A 15,235-nucleotide genomic window follows, 5' to 3' on the forward strand; every position below is an offset into this window, starting at 1 on the left:
CTGTAATATTTGTATGAAGAGGCTCTGAGTTTTCAGAGTTTACTCAAAGCCTTACCATGTTTACAGTATCCTGAATGTCACTTTTGAGTTGGTCCCTCTCAATCTGCAGGCTCTCCTGGAGTTGTTTTAGGTCATCTTTTTCTTGGGTTAAGGTTCTTACTTCTACCAAGGTTTGCTGAAGTTGCTCAGCAATCAGTGTTTTTTCCTTTTCTATAGTTTGCAGCCTTGAACCTGTACTTTCTAATTGTTCCTTCAGCTCTTCCACTTCATTTAATCTTTTTTGACTCTCAGTTGTTTTTTGTAGAAGTTCTTCAGATTTGGGAGAAAGCTTTAAAATAAGAAGTAAATGTGAAAAAGCAGAGCACTCCATGGTGTATATATATGGAAACTAAACCCCAGAAGACTACAGATCACTTCCCTAGAGGGTGTCTTATACCAACCTCTGTGTTGCTCAAAGCATCCAAACTTAAACCAAGTTTTTGAGCTTGTTCAGAGAGATTTCCTAATTCCTGATTCATTCTTGCATTCTCTTCAAGGACCATCTTATACTTTTGCTCAAATTCAATATGATGATTTTTAAAATCTTGGAATTCTTGATCAGTGCTTTCATAATTCAACCGGATAGTTGCTAGATCATTTTTAGTTTTCCCAATTTCTTCAAGTAAATCTTGAATTCTACTTTCCTTTTGAACTACTTCAGAATTCAATTTCTCTCTTTCCGATGTTATTATATAGAGCTCTTCAGATTTATCATGTATCTATGGAAAAGAAATAAAATTTAGCTCTGTGAGCAATGTGTGATCTACTGAAGCAGTTGTCAGGGAAAAAAAAAAGAAAGAGTTTCTTCTGGGGCAGGGTGGAAAGACTGTAACTAAGCAAAGCTTTGACCGAGGAAAGGCAACATTTTTATCATCACCAACCCCTTAACAATGTATTATCCTTTTTAATACATTAAAAGTTTTGTTTTCTGATCTCTTTGGGTTCTAGTAAGAAATGCATGCATAAGGGACACTCAGAAACATTTCATTTCAATATGTGCCTTTATTTCCTTATCTATCATTCTATTTTCTAACCTCTTGGTGTGTCAGACATTTTATGATTTTTCTTAGAATTTGACACATTTTTTTCCTAAAGCCTTTGAATGCAGCTCCGATTTCTAAAAATGTAATCCCTGAATAGTTTAAATAATTAAGCTTTATTTGAATTATTATTTAAATAAGCCATAGCCAGCTTATAAAAAGTAAAATCATTGTGAAAGGTAAGGTAGAAATGGTGGGAAGAAGAGAAGTGAACTAAAGCAGAGACCAAGGACAGGGATAATATAGCAGGGCTGTTTCAATCACAGGCTGAGGATAGGAGGTGCATCTATGAAGCTCAACTATTGGTTGAGCTAAAAAATAGCAACTACACTAAAGAGTTTTTAGGATGACTGAATAAAATAATGTTTCTAGAGTTCTTTAGCATGATGTCTGTCATTTGGTCTTCAAACACTTGTCATTTTTATTTCTTTTAGAAAGGCAGAGAGAAAGGAAAGGCTGGTAGATGGTTTATGGGATTATTCACTAGCCTACAAGATTTACACTGATTTCTAAACTATCACTGCCCTCCCTGATATCTCATTACTCTTTTTTATTCAACATAGTGATAAGACTAGTGCAAAAAAAAAAAAAAAAAAAAAAGATTAGAAAAAGGATGGGCCATAGAACTCTGTTTAAAGAATTTATTTTTAAGTTATCTTCCTACCCAATGTAAGGCTTGAACTTACAACCTTGAGATCAAGAGTCTGCACCCTCATAAAATCTTAAAAAAAAAAAAAAAAAAAAATTTGGCTCAGCGGTTTAGTGCCTGCCTTTGGCCCAGGGCGTGATCCTAGAGTCCCAGGATGGAGTCCCACATCAGGCTCCCTACATGGAGCCTGCTTCTCCCTCTGCCTGCGTGTCTCTGTCTCTCTCTCTCTCTGTGTCTCTCATGAAAAATAAAATCTTTAAAAAAAAAAAAAAAGAGTCTGCACCCTCTACTGACTGAGCCAGCCAGACACCCCCTATAGAACTCTGTTTATTTATTTATTTTTAAATTTATTTTAGAGTGCGGGGGGAGGAGCAAAGAGAAAGGAACAAACAGATTGGACTAAGTGCAAAGCTGCTGCGGGGCTAGATCTCACCACTTCCGAGATCATGACCAAGCTGAAACCAAGACTTGATGCTCAACTGACTGAGCCACCCAGACATCCCTAGAACTCTGTTTAAATGCAACATTTGAGGACTGTAGAAATGGTTGCAAGGTGGATAATGTTACTAAGTATACTGTTAAGTATGCTTTGAAAATGTGTTTTTACGTCTAGTAGTAAAAATCAGGAGGAACTACAATCATTTCTATTCCCAACAAGCTGAATGAAATGTTTATAGTCTCTTGCTTGCTACTTTAAAATAAACTATGGCAAAATATTTAAAGTGCTATCACAAAGGTTTTTATTTCAAAAGAAGAGTTATTTGCTTGAAAATGTGTTTACCTCTTTCCTCAGCATTTCTATTTCTGAGGGTAAAGATTTCAACGCTGAGAGCAACTTAACTTCTTTATGCAAAGCTTCATTTTCTTCAACTTTTTCATTTAGTTCTCTCTGGAAATCAGTAATCTTTCTTTCCAGTTCCAAATTACAGAGCAAACCTAGGACATTTTAGGTAAATTAAATAAAACAGCTTGCAGTTATTGTAACAATCTAAATTACAGGCAAAGTTAGATCATTTAATCAGACCATATAAAATTTATTAAGGAAAGAGTATTGGTTAACAGGTAACCTGATTGTTAATAGTTCTTCAAATTTTAACAATTAGATTGTTACTTTTTGAAAATTAGGTCCAATTTATTTGAAAAATAATTCCTAAACCCTTATGAATCTAATTCCATGGAAACAGTTATAAATAGTAATACCAAATGATACTGAAACTTATATTAGTCTATTAAAAAAATCAGATCAGAGAATAATAGATTTCTTTTTCTTTTTCTTTTTGAATAATAGATTTCTAATCATTGAAATGTAGTCACAAAATCCTTCATGTAGGTTTCCAGATAAAGTCAAATCTGCAAAGAGGGAAGTCTGAAATTATGAAATACCTTTTGGAACTTTGCCATCAATAAGGGAGGTGAGTTTCGTTATCTCATTAAATGAAGATTGTAATTCTTTTTCCAGATCAACTTGCATTTTCTTTTTTGCCTCCAACTGTCTTTGATATAACTGAATATCATTCTCCATTTGCTTGTATCTACTTCTAAGTTCTTTCTATTAAGAAAAATATTACAAATTCACAGAAATGTACTGATTGTAAAAACTGCTTTATTATAAATATTATAGGAATCACTTACCATTTTCTCTTTCAGCTCCAGATTTTCACTTCTAAGAAAGGCTGATTCTCTCTTAGCATCAAGGACTACAGTTTCAGCATCAAGTAAAGTCTGTTTCATTTGTTTTAGGTCTTCAGTGCTTTCCTATACACATGATAAAAATAACTTAGTGAAATCTAACTTTCTGAGAATTGGAAAAGACTTTAGAGAACACGTACACAGATGTTATTCCAGATAAATAAAAAAATAGTGAAAATATACTAATTATCAAATGTGTATTTAGGAAAGATGAAAAGAAAGATTTTCCATAATAAAAATACTTTAAAACCTCTGATTATATTTTTCCACATTATAGTATTACATAGACTGAAGAAATTTGCTATTGTTTATAAAAGGTTAACCCACAGGGATGTCTGGGTGGCTCAGTGGTTGAGCATCTGCCTTCGGCTCAGGGCGGGATCCCGGGCCTGGGGATTGAGTCCCACATGTCTCTCCCTCCATGTCCCCCTCTATGTCTCTGCCTTTCTCTTTGTCTCTCTCATGAACAAATAAAATCTTTAAAAAAAAAAAAAAAGTTAACACACAATTGTTTCCTATGTATTTTTAAGTTATTCTAAAACATGGTAGGTGAGTAGTTCATAGTTAAAATTAAGTATATGAAACCACAAATTAAGACAAAAAATCCAATAGACAAACAGGATGAACGGGCAACTCACAGAAAATGCAAATGATTGATAAATACATGAGAAGATCCAGTCTCTGAGTGTCATTTTAAGATAATATAATTTTTTATCTTAAATTCAGCTTACATAAATTCAGCCATCCATGTGTTTGGCAGAGTATTAATGCACAATGAACAAATGAATAAGTTGGATGAATAAAGAGAAAGAAATAACAATTTTTAAAAAGTGGGCAATTCTGCTTGCCACTCTATCAATAGATACTCCAGGATCAGATGAAACTGCTTTTCTTCCCATGACCTTACCATAGTAAGATCACTTTCACAACGGATTGTCATTAATAACAGGTAATAGAAGAGTACCAAGAGAAGGTAATAAAAAGTATTCTGAAAAACTCAAATGAAAACAAAAGAACAGAAACTGAAATTCCAGCTAGAATCTGCTAACTTCTTAAAGAGAATGTTGAAAATGGGAATCAAACTGATACTTTCTTGAAGCAATGAGGAGGACCAAGAGCAAATACAATAGAAAGCAAATAGCGAAAATTAACAATTTCACCATGAGATTCAATTTAATGCCATATCTTATACCAACTAAAGTCATCTAGAGCTAGTTTCTGAAAAATACCAAACTGTTAAAATACTTATTTAAATTATAGTGAGAATGCATTAATATTAATGAAATTTATAAAACCATGCTCACTCATGATACGTATAGTTCTAGTTATCAATATCAACATAAGAGCTTACCTGGAGATACGGACTACATACTTCTGCATGCATTTGCATAAAACAATTAGAAAGAAAAATGTTGGAATAACTTATTTTTTTTTTAAAGATTTTATTTATTCATGACAGACACAGAGAGAGAGGCAGAGACACAGGCAGAGGGAGAAGCAGGCTCCATGGAGGGAGCCTGACGTGGGACTCGATCCCTGGTCTCCAGGATGACACTCTGGGCTGAAGGTGGCGCTAAACCTCTGGGCCACCGGGGCTTCCCGGAATAACTGATTTTTAATGGAAGTTCATCTTTAACTGACTTATTCTCATTCAGAGTGATATCCTCAATTCTCTACAAATGATTCGTTAACTACACAATGGCAATGATACTAATAGTCCCTCTTTCATGGACTTATTGACAAAATTAAACAAAATACAATATGTAAAACAATTACAAGAGTGCCTGACATAGAGCAGGCTCAATATAAGTATTTGCTGTAATAATGATGATGGTATACTAGAAATGCTTAACATGACTAAACAACAAAATAAACCTGATTTTTACCGATGAGTAGGACAAGTCCGTTTTAATATCTTCTGACTTCTGAGAGTCTATGTATTTCTGTAGCTTCTTAATCTGGTCTTCCTTTTCTCTAAGCAGCTCTACTTTTGAACTTAGTTCATTCTATAAGAAGTGTGAAACATATTTTATTGGATTTAAATTTTAGGGGATTAAAAAGTTTAAATAGTTGATAGTTTTAAATAAAGTTTAATAGTTTAAAGAGTGAAATTTTAAAAAGTTGATATTTAAAAGACAAAATGTTCTATTTTCTGAAATCATGTTCAATTACATATACTGTACATTTTATAGTTCTAGTTCCTTATAATAGAAATACCAACATAAATGCTCACCTCAAGGTCTTGATTATACACCTCTGCATGCTTAACTAAATTCTTTAAGTTGGAAATTTCATGAATTAGTTGCATCTGGAAGAGCATGTGAATAGACAACAGAGCAAACCAACAGTTAATAAAGCAAAAAAAAAAAAAAAAAAAAAAAAGAGAGAGAGAAAGAAAAAAAAAAAACTCCCAAAAGACTGCTTTACTCACTGATTCAGAAACACCAAAACAGTAAGAGCACCTCATTATTTGAAGATACAAAACAAACAGAAACATGATAAGCCAAACAAAAAAAAATCCCCAAACCTCACAAAACAAGCAAACAAGAAAAAACCCTCAGCGTGGCCCAAGTAACAGTTATGTCATCTGTTAATAATGCTATAATGTTAAAAGCAAATTAGTACGCATCCCTTGGAGGGGATAAACTGGTAAGCAAACTTAAAAAAAAACCACACTTTTAATAGATCTTGTTTTGGCTAAGTTAAATGCAGTTGTGTATTTATTCTACAAGATTTTTTTTTCTTCCCATCAATTATCCATTTAGCTTTAAATGGCATACTTTCTAAGGATTTGTGGTTTAGAATTTAGGTTTGGTTTAGGGTAGTTTCATGTGGTACCTTTACAATAATATCACCATTCACTAAAGCTACAGAGATATGTATGGGACTACCAATTATTACCTTGTTGTTGACTCATTCTACAGAAAGTATTGGAATGATGATTTATTGTTCCTATTTTTTTAACTGTGTAAAGTATAAAGAATACTTAAAGATTTAAGAATTTCTCTTAAAGTTTCCTTTCCATCAAATATCTGGTGCATTAAATATTTGACACTTTTGTGTCAAAACATGTAAATGACAATTTGCCACAGATAAACATTTTTTCTTAGAATTATGAAATTTTCATAATTCGATGAGTCCTTAAAAAGTTAAAGGCAAGGTAGGTGGGGGGTTGGGGTAACTGGGTGATGGGCATTAAGGAGGACAATTGATATAATGAGCATTGGGTGTTATATGCAATTGATGATTAACTGAACTCTATACCTGAAAGTAATGATACACTAAATGTTAATTAACTGAATTTAAATAAGACTAAAAAAAGAAGAAAATAAGTAATGGCAAATTCTAGTAGAATATAAGGGATTTATGAAAATAGCAGCTGGTTTAAGTAATATTTTCTGAATGTTAATAATTCAGTCCTAATTAGTTTTAGATTCAGAGCAGTGCTAGTGTTAGCATTCCCATTTTAGGACAGCATCATCCAGAAATATGTGAGCCAAATTAGTAAGCGAAGTTTCACTTAATAGGATGAGCCCTGGGTGTTATTATGTTGGCAAATTGAATTTAAATAAAATATCAAAAAAAAATTTTCCTACTGGCCACATTAAAAAAACAGAATTCATTTTAAAAATCTATTGTAACCTAAAATATCCAACTGATACACACTGATATAAATATCCAAATGACAATGTAACAAAATGTTATCATTTATTCATGTAATCAATATAAAAAACTAAAGAAATAGCTTACATTCTTTTTTCTATACTTAAGTCAATTCAGACTAGCTACACTTCAAGCATCACATATGGTTAATGGTTATCAACTGGCAAAATTTCAGACATTTGCATTGGGTATAATTTAAATTGGCTTTGTCTTTTTTCTTTCCTGTTTGTAAATTTTGTGCAACAAAATCACATTTACCAATAAAGAACTAAATCATTAGTCTTCATTTTAGAAAATACACATTTAGAAAGAAATCTTCTCTTCTGAAATAGTACTTTTAAGTATTAGTTCTCATTAATGGAGAAAGATTAGCTTTTGTAAAGCTTGGACTGTAACTTCCTAATGAGGTATTATTTAAGATGTTGAACATAGGAGAAAGTATATGACATGAATGATAGTTAATCAGTTGCTACATTAAGAAAATATTACAGATTTCAGCTATAATTTTCAGCAGCTGAAAGAAAATATTTAACTTAAGATGAAAACCTCCAAGTTGTTAAAATTCTAACATAAATCAAGTTAAATCAGTTAGAGGGTTGGAATTTCTTTTGTTCCCTGAGCTTGATGATACTTGACCTTGTCTACCCCTCCTTCTAAAAATTACTATCTAAACATCCCGTATTTCTATATTCCCATTTGAAAATGATACACAGCTCTGGTGATTTATAAGACCATTAGGCAAACCAGGGCAAAGACCACATGTCCTAAGGCTATAATTTGACATTTTATTCCTTTTTGGTTAAGCTTTTCCCCAAAATGGAGGTTTAGGAACATATTTTACTGCATACACAGACTTCATTTTTAGTTTAAAATGGAATGGAACTGCCTTTGAACAGAGTAAGCTTTTATTACTTAACATTTTAGGTTACCTTATAAAATCTAGAAATTTAATTGTGTCCAAATAATGAGGAAAAGCACTGTTACCCCCTTGAGTGTGGTTAAAAGGAAAAAAAAAAAAAATCAGGGGATCCCTGGGTGGCGCAGTGGTTTGGCGCCTGCCTTTGGCCCAGGGCGCGATCCTGGAGACCCGGGATCGAGTCCCATGTCGGGCTCCCGGTGCATGGAGCCTGCTTCTCCCTCTGCCTGTGTCTCTGTCTCTCTGTCTCTCTCTCTCTGTGACTATCATAAATAAATAAAAATTAAAAAAAAAAAAATCAGGATGTGAGAGTCAAGTCCTATACTCTGTGAGCTTTAGTTTTTATTATTAATTGAATATATAAATCATGTAAAAAACTTAGAAAGTAAGCCCTGGGAGATTCTGGGACTCGCTCAAGGCCTTGTATTCCACTCAGATGCAAGGTTGTCTCCAGAGCCATGCTCTTAACCATGACACTAGACCACATCCCTTCTTATGAAACTCAATTTTATTGATTGAAGTCCACGGGTTAATATACAACAGTTTGTATTTTGTTAACATGCCAATTTTAAAACAAATTAAATGAAACCCTGTGGAGAACACATAGACTGCCTCTTAGAATGGAAATAATACTTTTTGCACTGAACTCTTTTTCCTTTAAAGAAAAAAAAAAAAAAGGAGGATGAGAAATGAAGCAATAGAGGAAAAAGCATTGTGTCCCTTTGGGCTAACCTTACAGTAATCTCAGAAGTAGCTGCAAATAAACTCATATTTTAACTACACTAGAACACTGGCTACTACTTGGGGTAGGAGAGGAGAGTCATACATCGCTTTATAGTTTGATAACAGCTATGGACACTTGTTCCAGAGAAATGAATATGCATTCAAAAATTCTGTAAAATAATTCATAATATCTGTAACTTCTAAGTTAAGGACTCTAAGAAATCTCTTGAATTTCTTGGATAATTTCTAAGTGTCTGAAGTCTGAGGATTTTTGGATTAGGTTTTCTTCACATGAAGCCTAATATTAAATATTTAGAAAATTTAAGTGATCGGTTTCATTTTTTAAAATTTCATTACTAGTATTAGTTACACTAATTTTCACAGTAACTCTGATATGTTAAAAGACATGAGCAAAATCAGCTTCCCCAGTTATTCCAATAATGTTCTAAATATTTAGGAATATATTTTTTAAAGAAAATGAAATCCATTAATACATGGTATCCATGCATAGAACATTCAGCCAGATAGTAAAATTTCATATTGGTCTCAGTAGGAAATGGTTATACTCTAGACAGTATTTCCAGTGTACTCAACAAATTAACTAATATACAAATTACAAGGAAATCATTTCTTCAAGACAAATCCACCTGTAGGCAGATGCACCAAACCTTCCCAGACATTTTAAATTGGTACTTCTTGTGTGAAGTACAAGTGAAACAAATACGATTTAAATACTTTAAAAATAATATAAACAAATTATTTCTTAAATTCTCTAAATTGTGTATACATAGAGAAAATGGTTGGATTCTCCACATATCAACCTTAGAAATAAGTATCTTTAAGAGAATGATCCTTATTTTAAAAGTGTAGTTTTAGTTTCATGTTTCCATATCTCTTACCTCCTGATCTTTTTCTGCTTTTCTTTCTAGAGCCTCAAATTCATCCAAATCATTCTTTTCTTTTAATTTCAATTCCATTTCTTCATGTTCTTGTCTTAGTTGTTCATAGTCCAATACCAGATTATCATAGTTGGCACGAAGTGAATTCAGCTCACTTTCTAAGTTCTCCTATTAGAAACAAAACCAGATTTTCAAGTCAGAGAGAATTCAAATAATATATTCTTTGTTTCCTTAACTAGAATTTGGATTTGTCAAATATTTTAACCTTAAATCGTGTAGTTAACTTAGGCCATTCTCTTCTTCAATATCTTTCTAATGGTCTAACTTGATCCAGGGTAAAATAAAGGGTGTGCACTTCGTAAACTAGCTTAGAAGACTATTTTGAAAGGGGTATGAAAAAAAGAAAAGATCATGTAAACAAGTGCTCTGCCTGTATCTGACTGGAAAAGTTTTCAGATGTAAGAGGCTGGGGAGCATCCTGGGAAGTCCACTTGACCACAGATCATTAAGCTCCATAGTCATAAAGCTGATAATTTAATTCTCCACCTTTTTGATGCCTGTTTTATTTCTCAGATAGGTCTGAATTTAGAAAGGGAACAGAGGTATTATTTATTGACCTCTAACACTCTAATGGCTGCTATGTTTTACCATACTCAAAAGAGGCCTGTTTTTGTTTTATATACTATTATCAGAAAGTGATAAACTGTAAGTTAAAAAAAAAATTAACATCAAGGATTTTCCAAAAACAACACACTTCTAGTGAATGTTTTAGAGATGTAAAAGCACTTTATAATACTCACTTAATTTAAACTAATACAATCGTTAAGTAATGATAATAATAATTCCTAAGAATCACTGTAATTTTATTCTAAAACGAACATGAAATTTTCTTAAATGCATTTATAAAACTATACTGTATTTCTTTGGACATTAGTAGCCTAGAAAGTAAACATGGACTCTATACCTACCAAAGAATTCACTATAGTATTCCTTAAAGTTTTGATAAAACCACACGTACTAATATATTGACTTTTATTTTTCAGTATGATTTGGCAGTATTACCGCTTCCCTGATGTGTCATTCTTCTACTATATGCCTGAGAATTTTGACACTTTACAAGAATCAGCTCTTTTTATCCTTAGGGATTGTCTAAGGAAAAATAAAAACTTAAAAAATTAAAAATCATAGATACCAAGATCTGCTGGTAAAGAACTAGACACAAAAGTTTACCTATTGCCATACATCTGCATTATGAAGTTTTTAGCTTCCTTCTACATGTCAGATACCAACTAGGAATATAGTGAATAATTAGAACCAAAACTGTTAAAGAAATTAAGTCAGAGCCAGTAATGTACTGCAACAACATAAACACCAATAAGAAATGAATTTTAAAAAGAGTAAGGGTAATATACTATAACACGCATTTAAGTTACCTGACTTAGTAGCTTTGTTGCTGGATTCCACTCTGTTTCATTTAATGTATCAAAAGTATTACTGAAAACATCAGACTCTGAGCAGAGAGCTATAATTAGGAGAAGGAAATTTATCCATAAACATGTTAATAAAATTTCTTAAAAGTTGAAGACAAAAAAAAAAAATCTGATCAGAGGTAATAAGCTCCAATTAGCTAACATGTGCTCACAGCATGAATGCCAAAAATGCATTAATAACAAATATGATCATTTATATTACTGTATGAATTAAGATTCTTAGTAAGAATTAGTAATAAAATACTGAATCCTTAATACAATATAGGTTAAATGGACAAATTCTGAATTTGGGAAGTGATCATTTTAAGTAGGTTTTAAAATGCCCCTTAAAAATACTGCTAATGTTGGAGACACATTATTTTGAAACATGCCTGTGTAATGCCAGCCTTTCAAGATTAGACAAAATTTAAGGCAGATGTTATATGGATACTAATTTAACTGGATAATGATTAGTACAAAACCAATGATAAAAATGTCTCATGTGGGGACGTCTGGGTGGCTCAGTGGTTGAGCGCCTGCCTTTGCTCAGGGCATGATCCTGGAGTCCCAGGGTCCAGTCCCACATCAGGCTCCCCATGGGAAGCCTGTTTCTCCCTCTGCCTTGTCTCTGTCTCTCTCTCTGTGCCTCTCATGAATAAATAAAACCTTAAAAAAAAAAAAAAGTCTCATGTGTTTTAACTACAGTGTATCATTAAGAGATGTGAAAATAATGGAGAATGTTCATTTTCTTAAAGTCACTAATTTTTAGCATTATTTCCAATGAAATCACATTTAAAATACATACATTTTATTAAATATGCTTATCACATTAATGGAGTTATAAATAAAGTAATTCTTTACAGGGATGCTTCTATAATTTAAAAGTAGCTGAAAAAGCACTTACATTCATCAATTTCGCCCACAACTGTTAGAGCTGCCTTACGTGTTGTTATATTTGTTGACATATTAAATTCATTTATATAATTTGAGTCCTTCATTTTGTTAATTTTGCCAAGACACCAAGTGACTCTTCGTTTTCTTTTAGCCTAAAAGGGTAGAAATCAAAATTACCTCACGCAGATCTGGGCTCAACTGTTATAAAACATGGGGATTAGTTTACATTTTTGGAAACCATGGACTTGGTAGAATTCTTTTTAAGCCTGGTTTAATATCTTATTAGTCTAAGGACATCCTAAGAAAACACTCAAACTTTTAAAATCAGTGTTTAACCCCATAAAAAAAATGTGATGCGAAATTATGATTTAAAAATCATGTTTTATTTGAAAGTTTCCCTACAAACTTTTCTGGGACTTCATTGAAAGGAATGGGCTGACTCAACCCTTTTAAATAATCTAGGGAACCTGCCACTGTCACACCATAGCTACCCAAAGCACTCTGGGGTGTCCAGCTCTCACTGGGAAGGGACAAAGAGTCTATCTGAACTTTCTTCAATGAGTAAATCTTACGCACAGCCTTCAAGATGCCAGTTCTTTTTCAATTCAATAAAGCTAATGCCTGCTCCAGAGCTCCTAACCTCATTGTTCCTTTCTCCCTTGGGACCTCTTGCTCCCTGGTTATCTATTCATCTGTTATCTTCACCAGCTCCCTCCTGGTGAATTCTCCTGATGAATGAATGCTCCAGGCCTGTCTGCTTTTGATTTTTTTTAAACTCTTTACTCCTTACTTCTCTCTAGCTACAATTTTCTTTTCATTTTTCTTTTGTGCCCTTTCTCGTCATTTGTCTACTTCCTCATCCTTTTAGGAACACCTTTGTCTTCTGGTCTTTATCCCACCCGGCCAGCTACCCTCACCACTCACTCTCCTTTGCTGATTTTTCCTCCTCTTCTTGTGTTTTTCCAGATTTCACAGCTACCATTCTTCTCTTGTCCTTCTATACGGTACAAGTACTATTTCATCTTATTTGATCCTCTCCACATTCCTTTTACTACATCCTTTTCATAGGTGAGCTAATTTATAAATGATCCTTTTCTCTAAGTCCAGTCCCCTCTACTGTGTTTGTGATCCCATCCCTTGGAATCATTCCAACCCTCTGTAAGGTGGCTTTCATACCTAGTACATAACTCAAACTGCTTTGTAAATAAGCTTCTTGTTTCCAAATCCAAAAAAATTTTGACTATATTTATCTTAATTAACTTCTCATCAGAATGTGACACTGATGACCACAACCGCTCTGAAATATGCTCTTCCTTTAGTGACCACAATTCACCTGATTTCCTTCTTAACTCTAGAGCTAATCTCGGCTTGTTTTTATCTAAAAAATTGTCTGCCTTTATCTAAAAAACTGTTCTGGGGATCTGGTCTTTGGTCTTCTTTTCACTTTCAGCATGCTCTCAGAACAAGCCCATCCATTACTATGACTTGACTTTGGATCTGCAGTAGCTAATGTCCAAGTGGAAAGCTTTACGTCACATTGTTCACCTGCTTTTCATATATTTGCATTTTCAATGGCCTCAAGTCTTAAACTGAAGATGTCCCAAATAAAACAGCAGCTCCACTGCTCTTCATTTGGTGTTCCTTAACAATGAATACTGTTACCAGCTACCCAGCAATGTTTACAAGTCATCCTGTATACCTCTTTTGCCCTTTCCCTGCCCCTCACATATAAACAATCACAAAGCCCTGTTGGGTCAACCTCCTACATAGCTCTCCAATTTATCCGTTTTTTTCCATCTCTAGAGTCACAGTCCTTGTAGAGTCCCAGCCAATCAATGCTCATTAGCAATCACATCTTTCTGAAATACAACTGTGATGTTACCATATAAGATTTTTCCTTGCTTTTAGCATAATGTAATATTCAAATCCTTCATTGTGATTTAAAGTCAGACCCTGCCACCAAAATATTTTAAGTCCAAGGAATACATTATGTTGTTTTCACTACTCCAAGCATTTGTACTTGGGGATCTCTTCCTGAAATATTCTTCCCTACACCTTCCATTGGGCTGTTTCCTATTCATCCATCAGTCAACAAACAGCTCTTGAAATGCCTTCTTTATACCTAGTATGGTGACTTGAACATAATGTCTGCTAATAATTATCTTAAGAGCATCCATGTTCTGAGGATCTGCCCTGTGGAAAGTATGCTGAGCACATTCTATATTATTTCATCTAATTCTCACAACAATCCTATGAGGTGGGAATCAAATTATCTTACAGATAAGGAAACTGCAACCAAATGGATTTAAGACATTGCCTAAGGTAGAGTTAGGAATTGACAGCATCAGGATTTAAATCCATGCAAACTCCAGGCTATCCTTTTAATCATGATACCATCATAGCCAAAAAATATCTACTGGACTAAAAAAAACCTAACTAGTCAAAACAAAAAGTACAAATACTGGAAGTCAGAATTTTGATCATTGTGATCCATATTCTAGATCAATTTTCCTGAGATTAATATTTCTTTAAATAGAAAATATTACCATATATCCTAGACATCTATGCTTCCAATCATTTGGCCAACTTCGTTAGAACTTCTTAAGCATGTTGTACATAGATTGCTTGTCAATATTTCAGACTTCTTGAATTAAAATCTCTAAATGTAAGCTCAGAGATCAATATTTTTAGTGAACCTCTAGGTTTTGCTGATGCATAGCAAACACACAAAATGTTCCAGGTTTTCTGAATATATTGTATCAAGGGGTTAAGAGATATGTAACTATATAATAAACATATAGGAATACCTATCCTAGTCTCTGTATACCAAGCCTGAGTTGTCATCTTTTAAATTTTACCTTTAATTCCTGATGTGATGTGAGGGAAGAAGAGGTCACCAGCATCCGTGTTAAGTTCTGAATTTTCTCAGTCTGTACTTTTTGAAGTAAATCTTTTTCTTCTAAAAGTTGGGCCAACTGGTCTTTTTCCATTGCCTGGGCCCGAGTCTCTAAGGAAACCTATGGTATGTAATATTAAGTTATGTTAATAATAATTGTAGCTAGATTTTAAATCCTTGAAAGTAGTTTAAGAATAGAATATTAAATTCACATGTGGCAGCTCTTGGGTGGCTCAGTCGGTTAAGCGTCCGACTCTTGACTTCAGATCAGGTCATGATCTCAGGGTTGTTAGATTGAGCCCCACATCAGGTTTAGTGAAATGAAATATACCCTACCTACAAAAGATTAATACTATGG

At 33.5% G+C, this 15,235-nt stretch overlaps 1 protein-coding gene across 6 annotated transcripts in view; it reads right to left on the bottom strand.

Moving 5' to 3' along the window:
- Window positions 1-15,235, bottom strand: part of CENPE (centromere protein E) — an 82,635-nt gene that overhangs the window by 45,414 nt on the left and 21,986 nt on the right. For 5 of the 6 annotated variants that reach the window (XR_012023442.1, XM_072810666.1, XM_072810665.1 and 2 more), the window contains exons 13-23: window positions 14,840-14,998; window positions 11,992-12,133; window positions 11,052-11,140; window positions 9,619-9,786; window positions 5,651-5,725; window positions 5,304-5,423; window positions 3,361-3,483; window positions 3,112-3,277; window positions 2,510-2,664; window positions 441-758; window positions 56-328 (exon numbers count right to left, since the gene is read on the bottom strand). Coding sequence is in view for 5 of the 6 variants with exons in the window: in XM_072810666.1 (XP_072666767.1) it covers window positions 56-328; window positions 441-758; window positions 2,510-2,664; window positions 3,112-3,277; window positions 3,361-3,483; window positions 5,304-5,423; window positions 5,651-5,725; window positions 9,619-9,786; window positions 11,052-11,140; window positions 11,992-12,133; window positions 14,840-14,998 (1,788 nt within the window). In the remaining variant the exon portion in view is untranslated. The remainder of the gene's footprint in view (window positions 1-55; window positions 329-440; window positions 759-2,509; window positions 2,665-3,111; window positions 3,278-3,360; window positions 3,484-5,303; window positions 5,424-5,650; window positions 5,726-9,618; window positions 9,787-11,051; window positions 11,141-11,991; window positions 12,134-14,839; window positions 14,999-15,235) is intronic. The other variant, XM_072810664.1, reaches the window with a different exon arrangement.

The sequence above is a fragment of the Canis lupus genome, chromosome 33 (genome assembly GCF_048164855.1).
Source record: "Canis lupus baileyi chromosome 33, mCanLup2.hap1, whole genome shotgun sequence".
In the NCBI taxonomy this organism is placed as follows: Eukaryota; Metazoa; Chordata; class Mammalia; order Carnivora; family Canidae; genus Canis; species Canis lupus.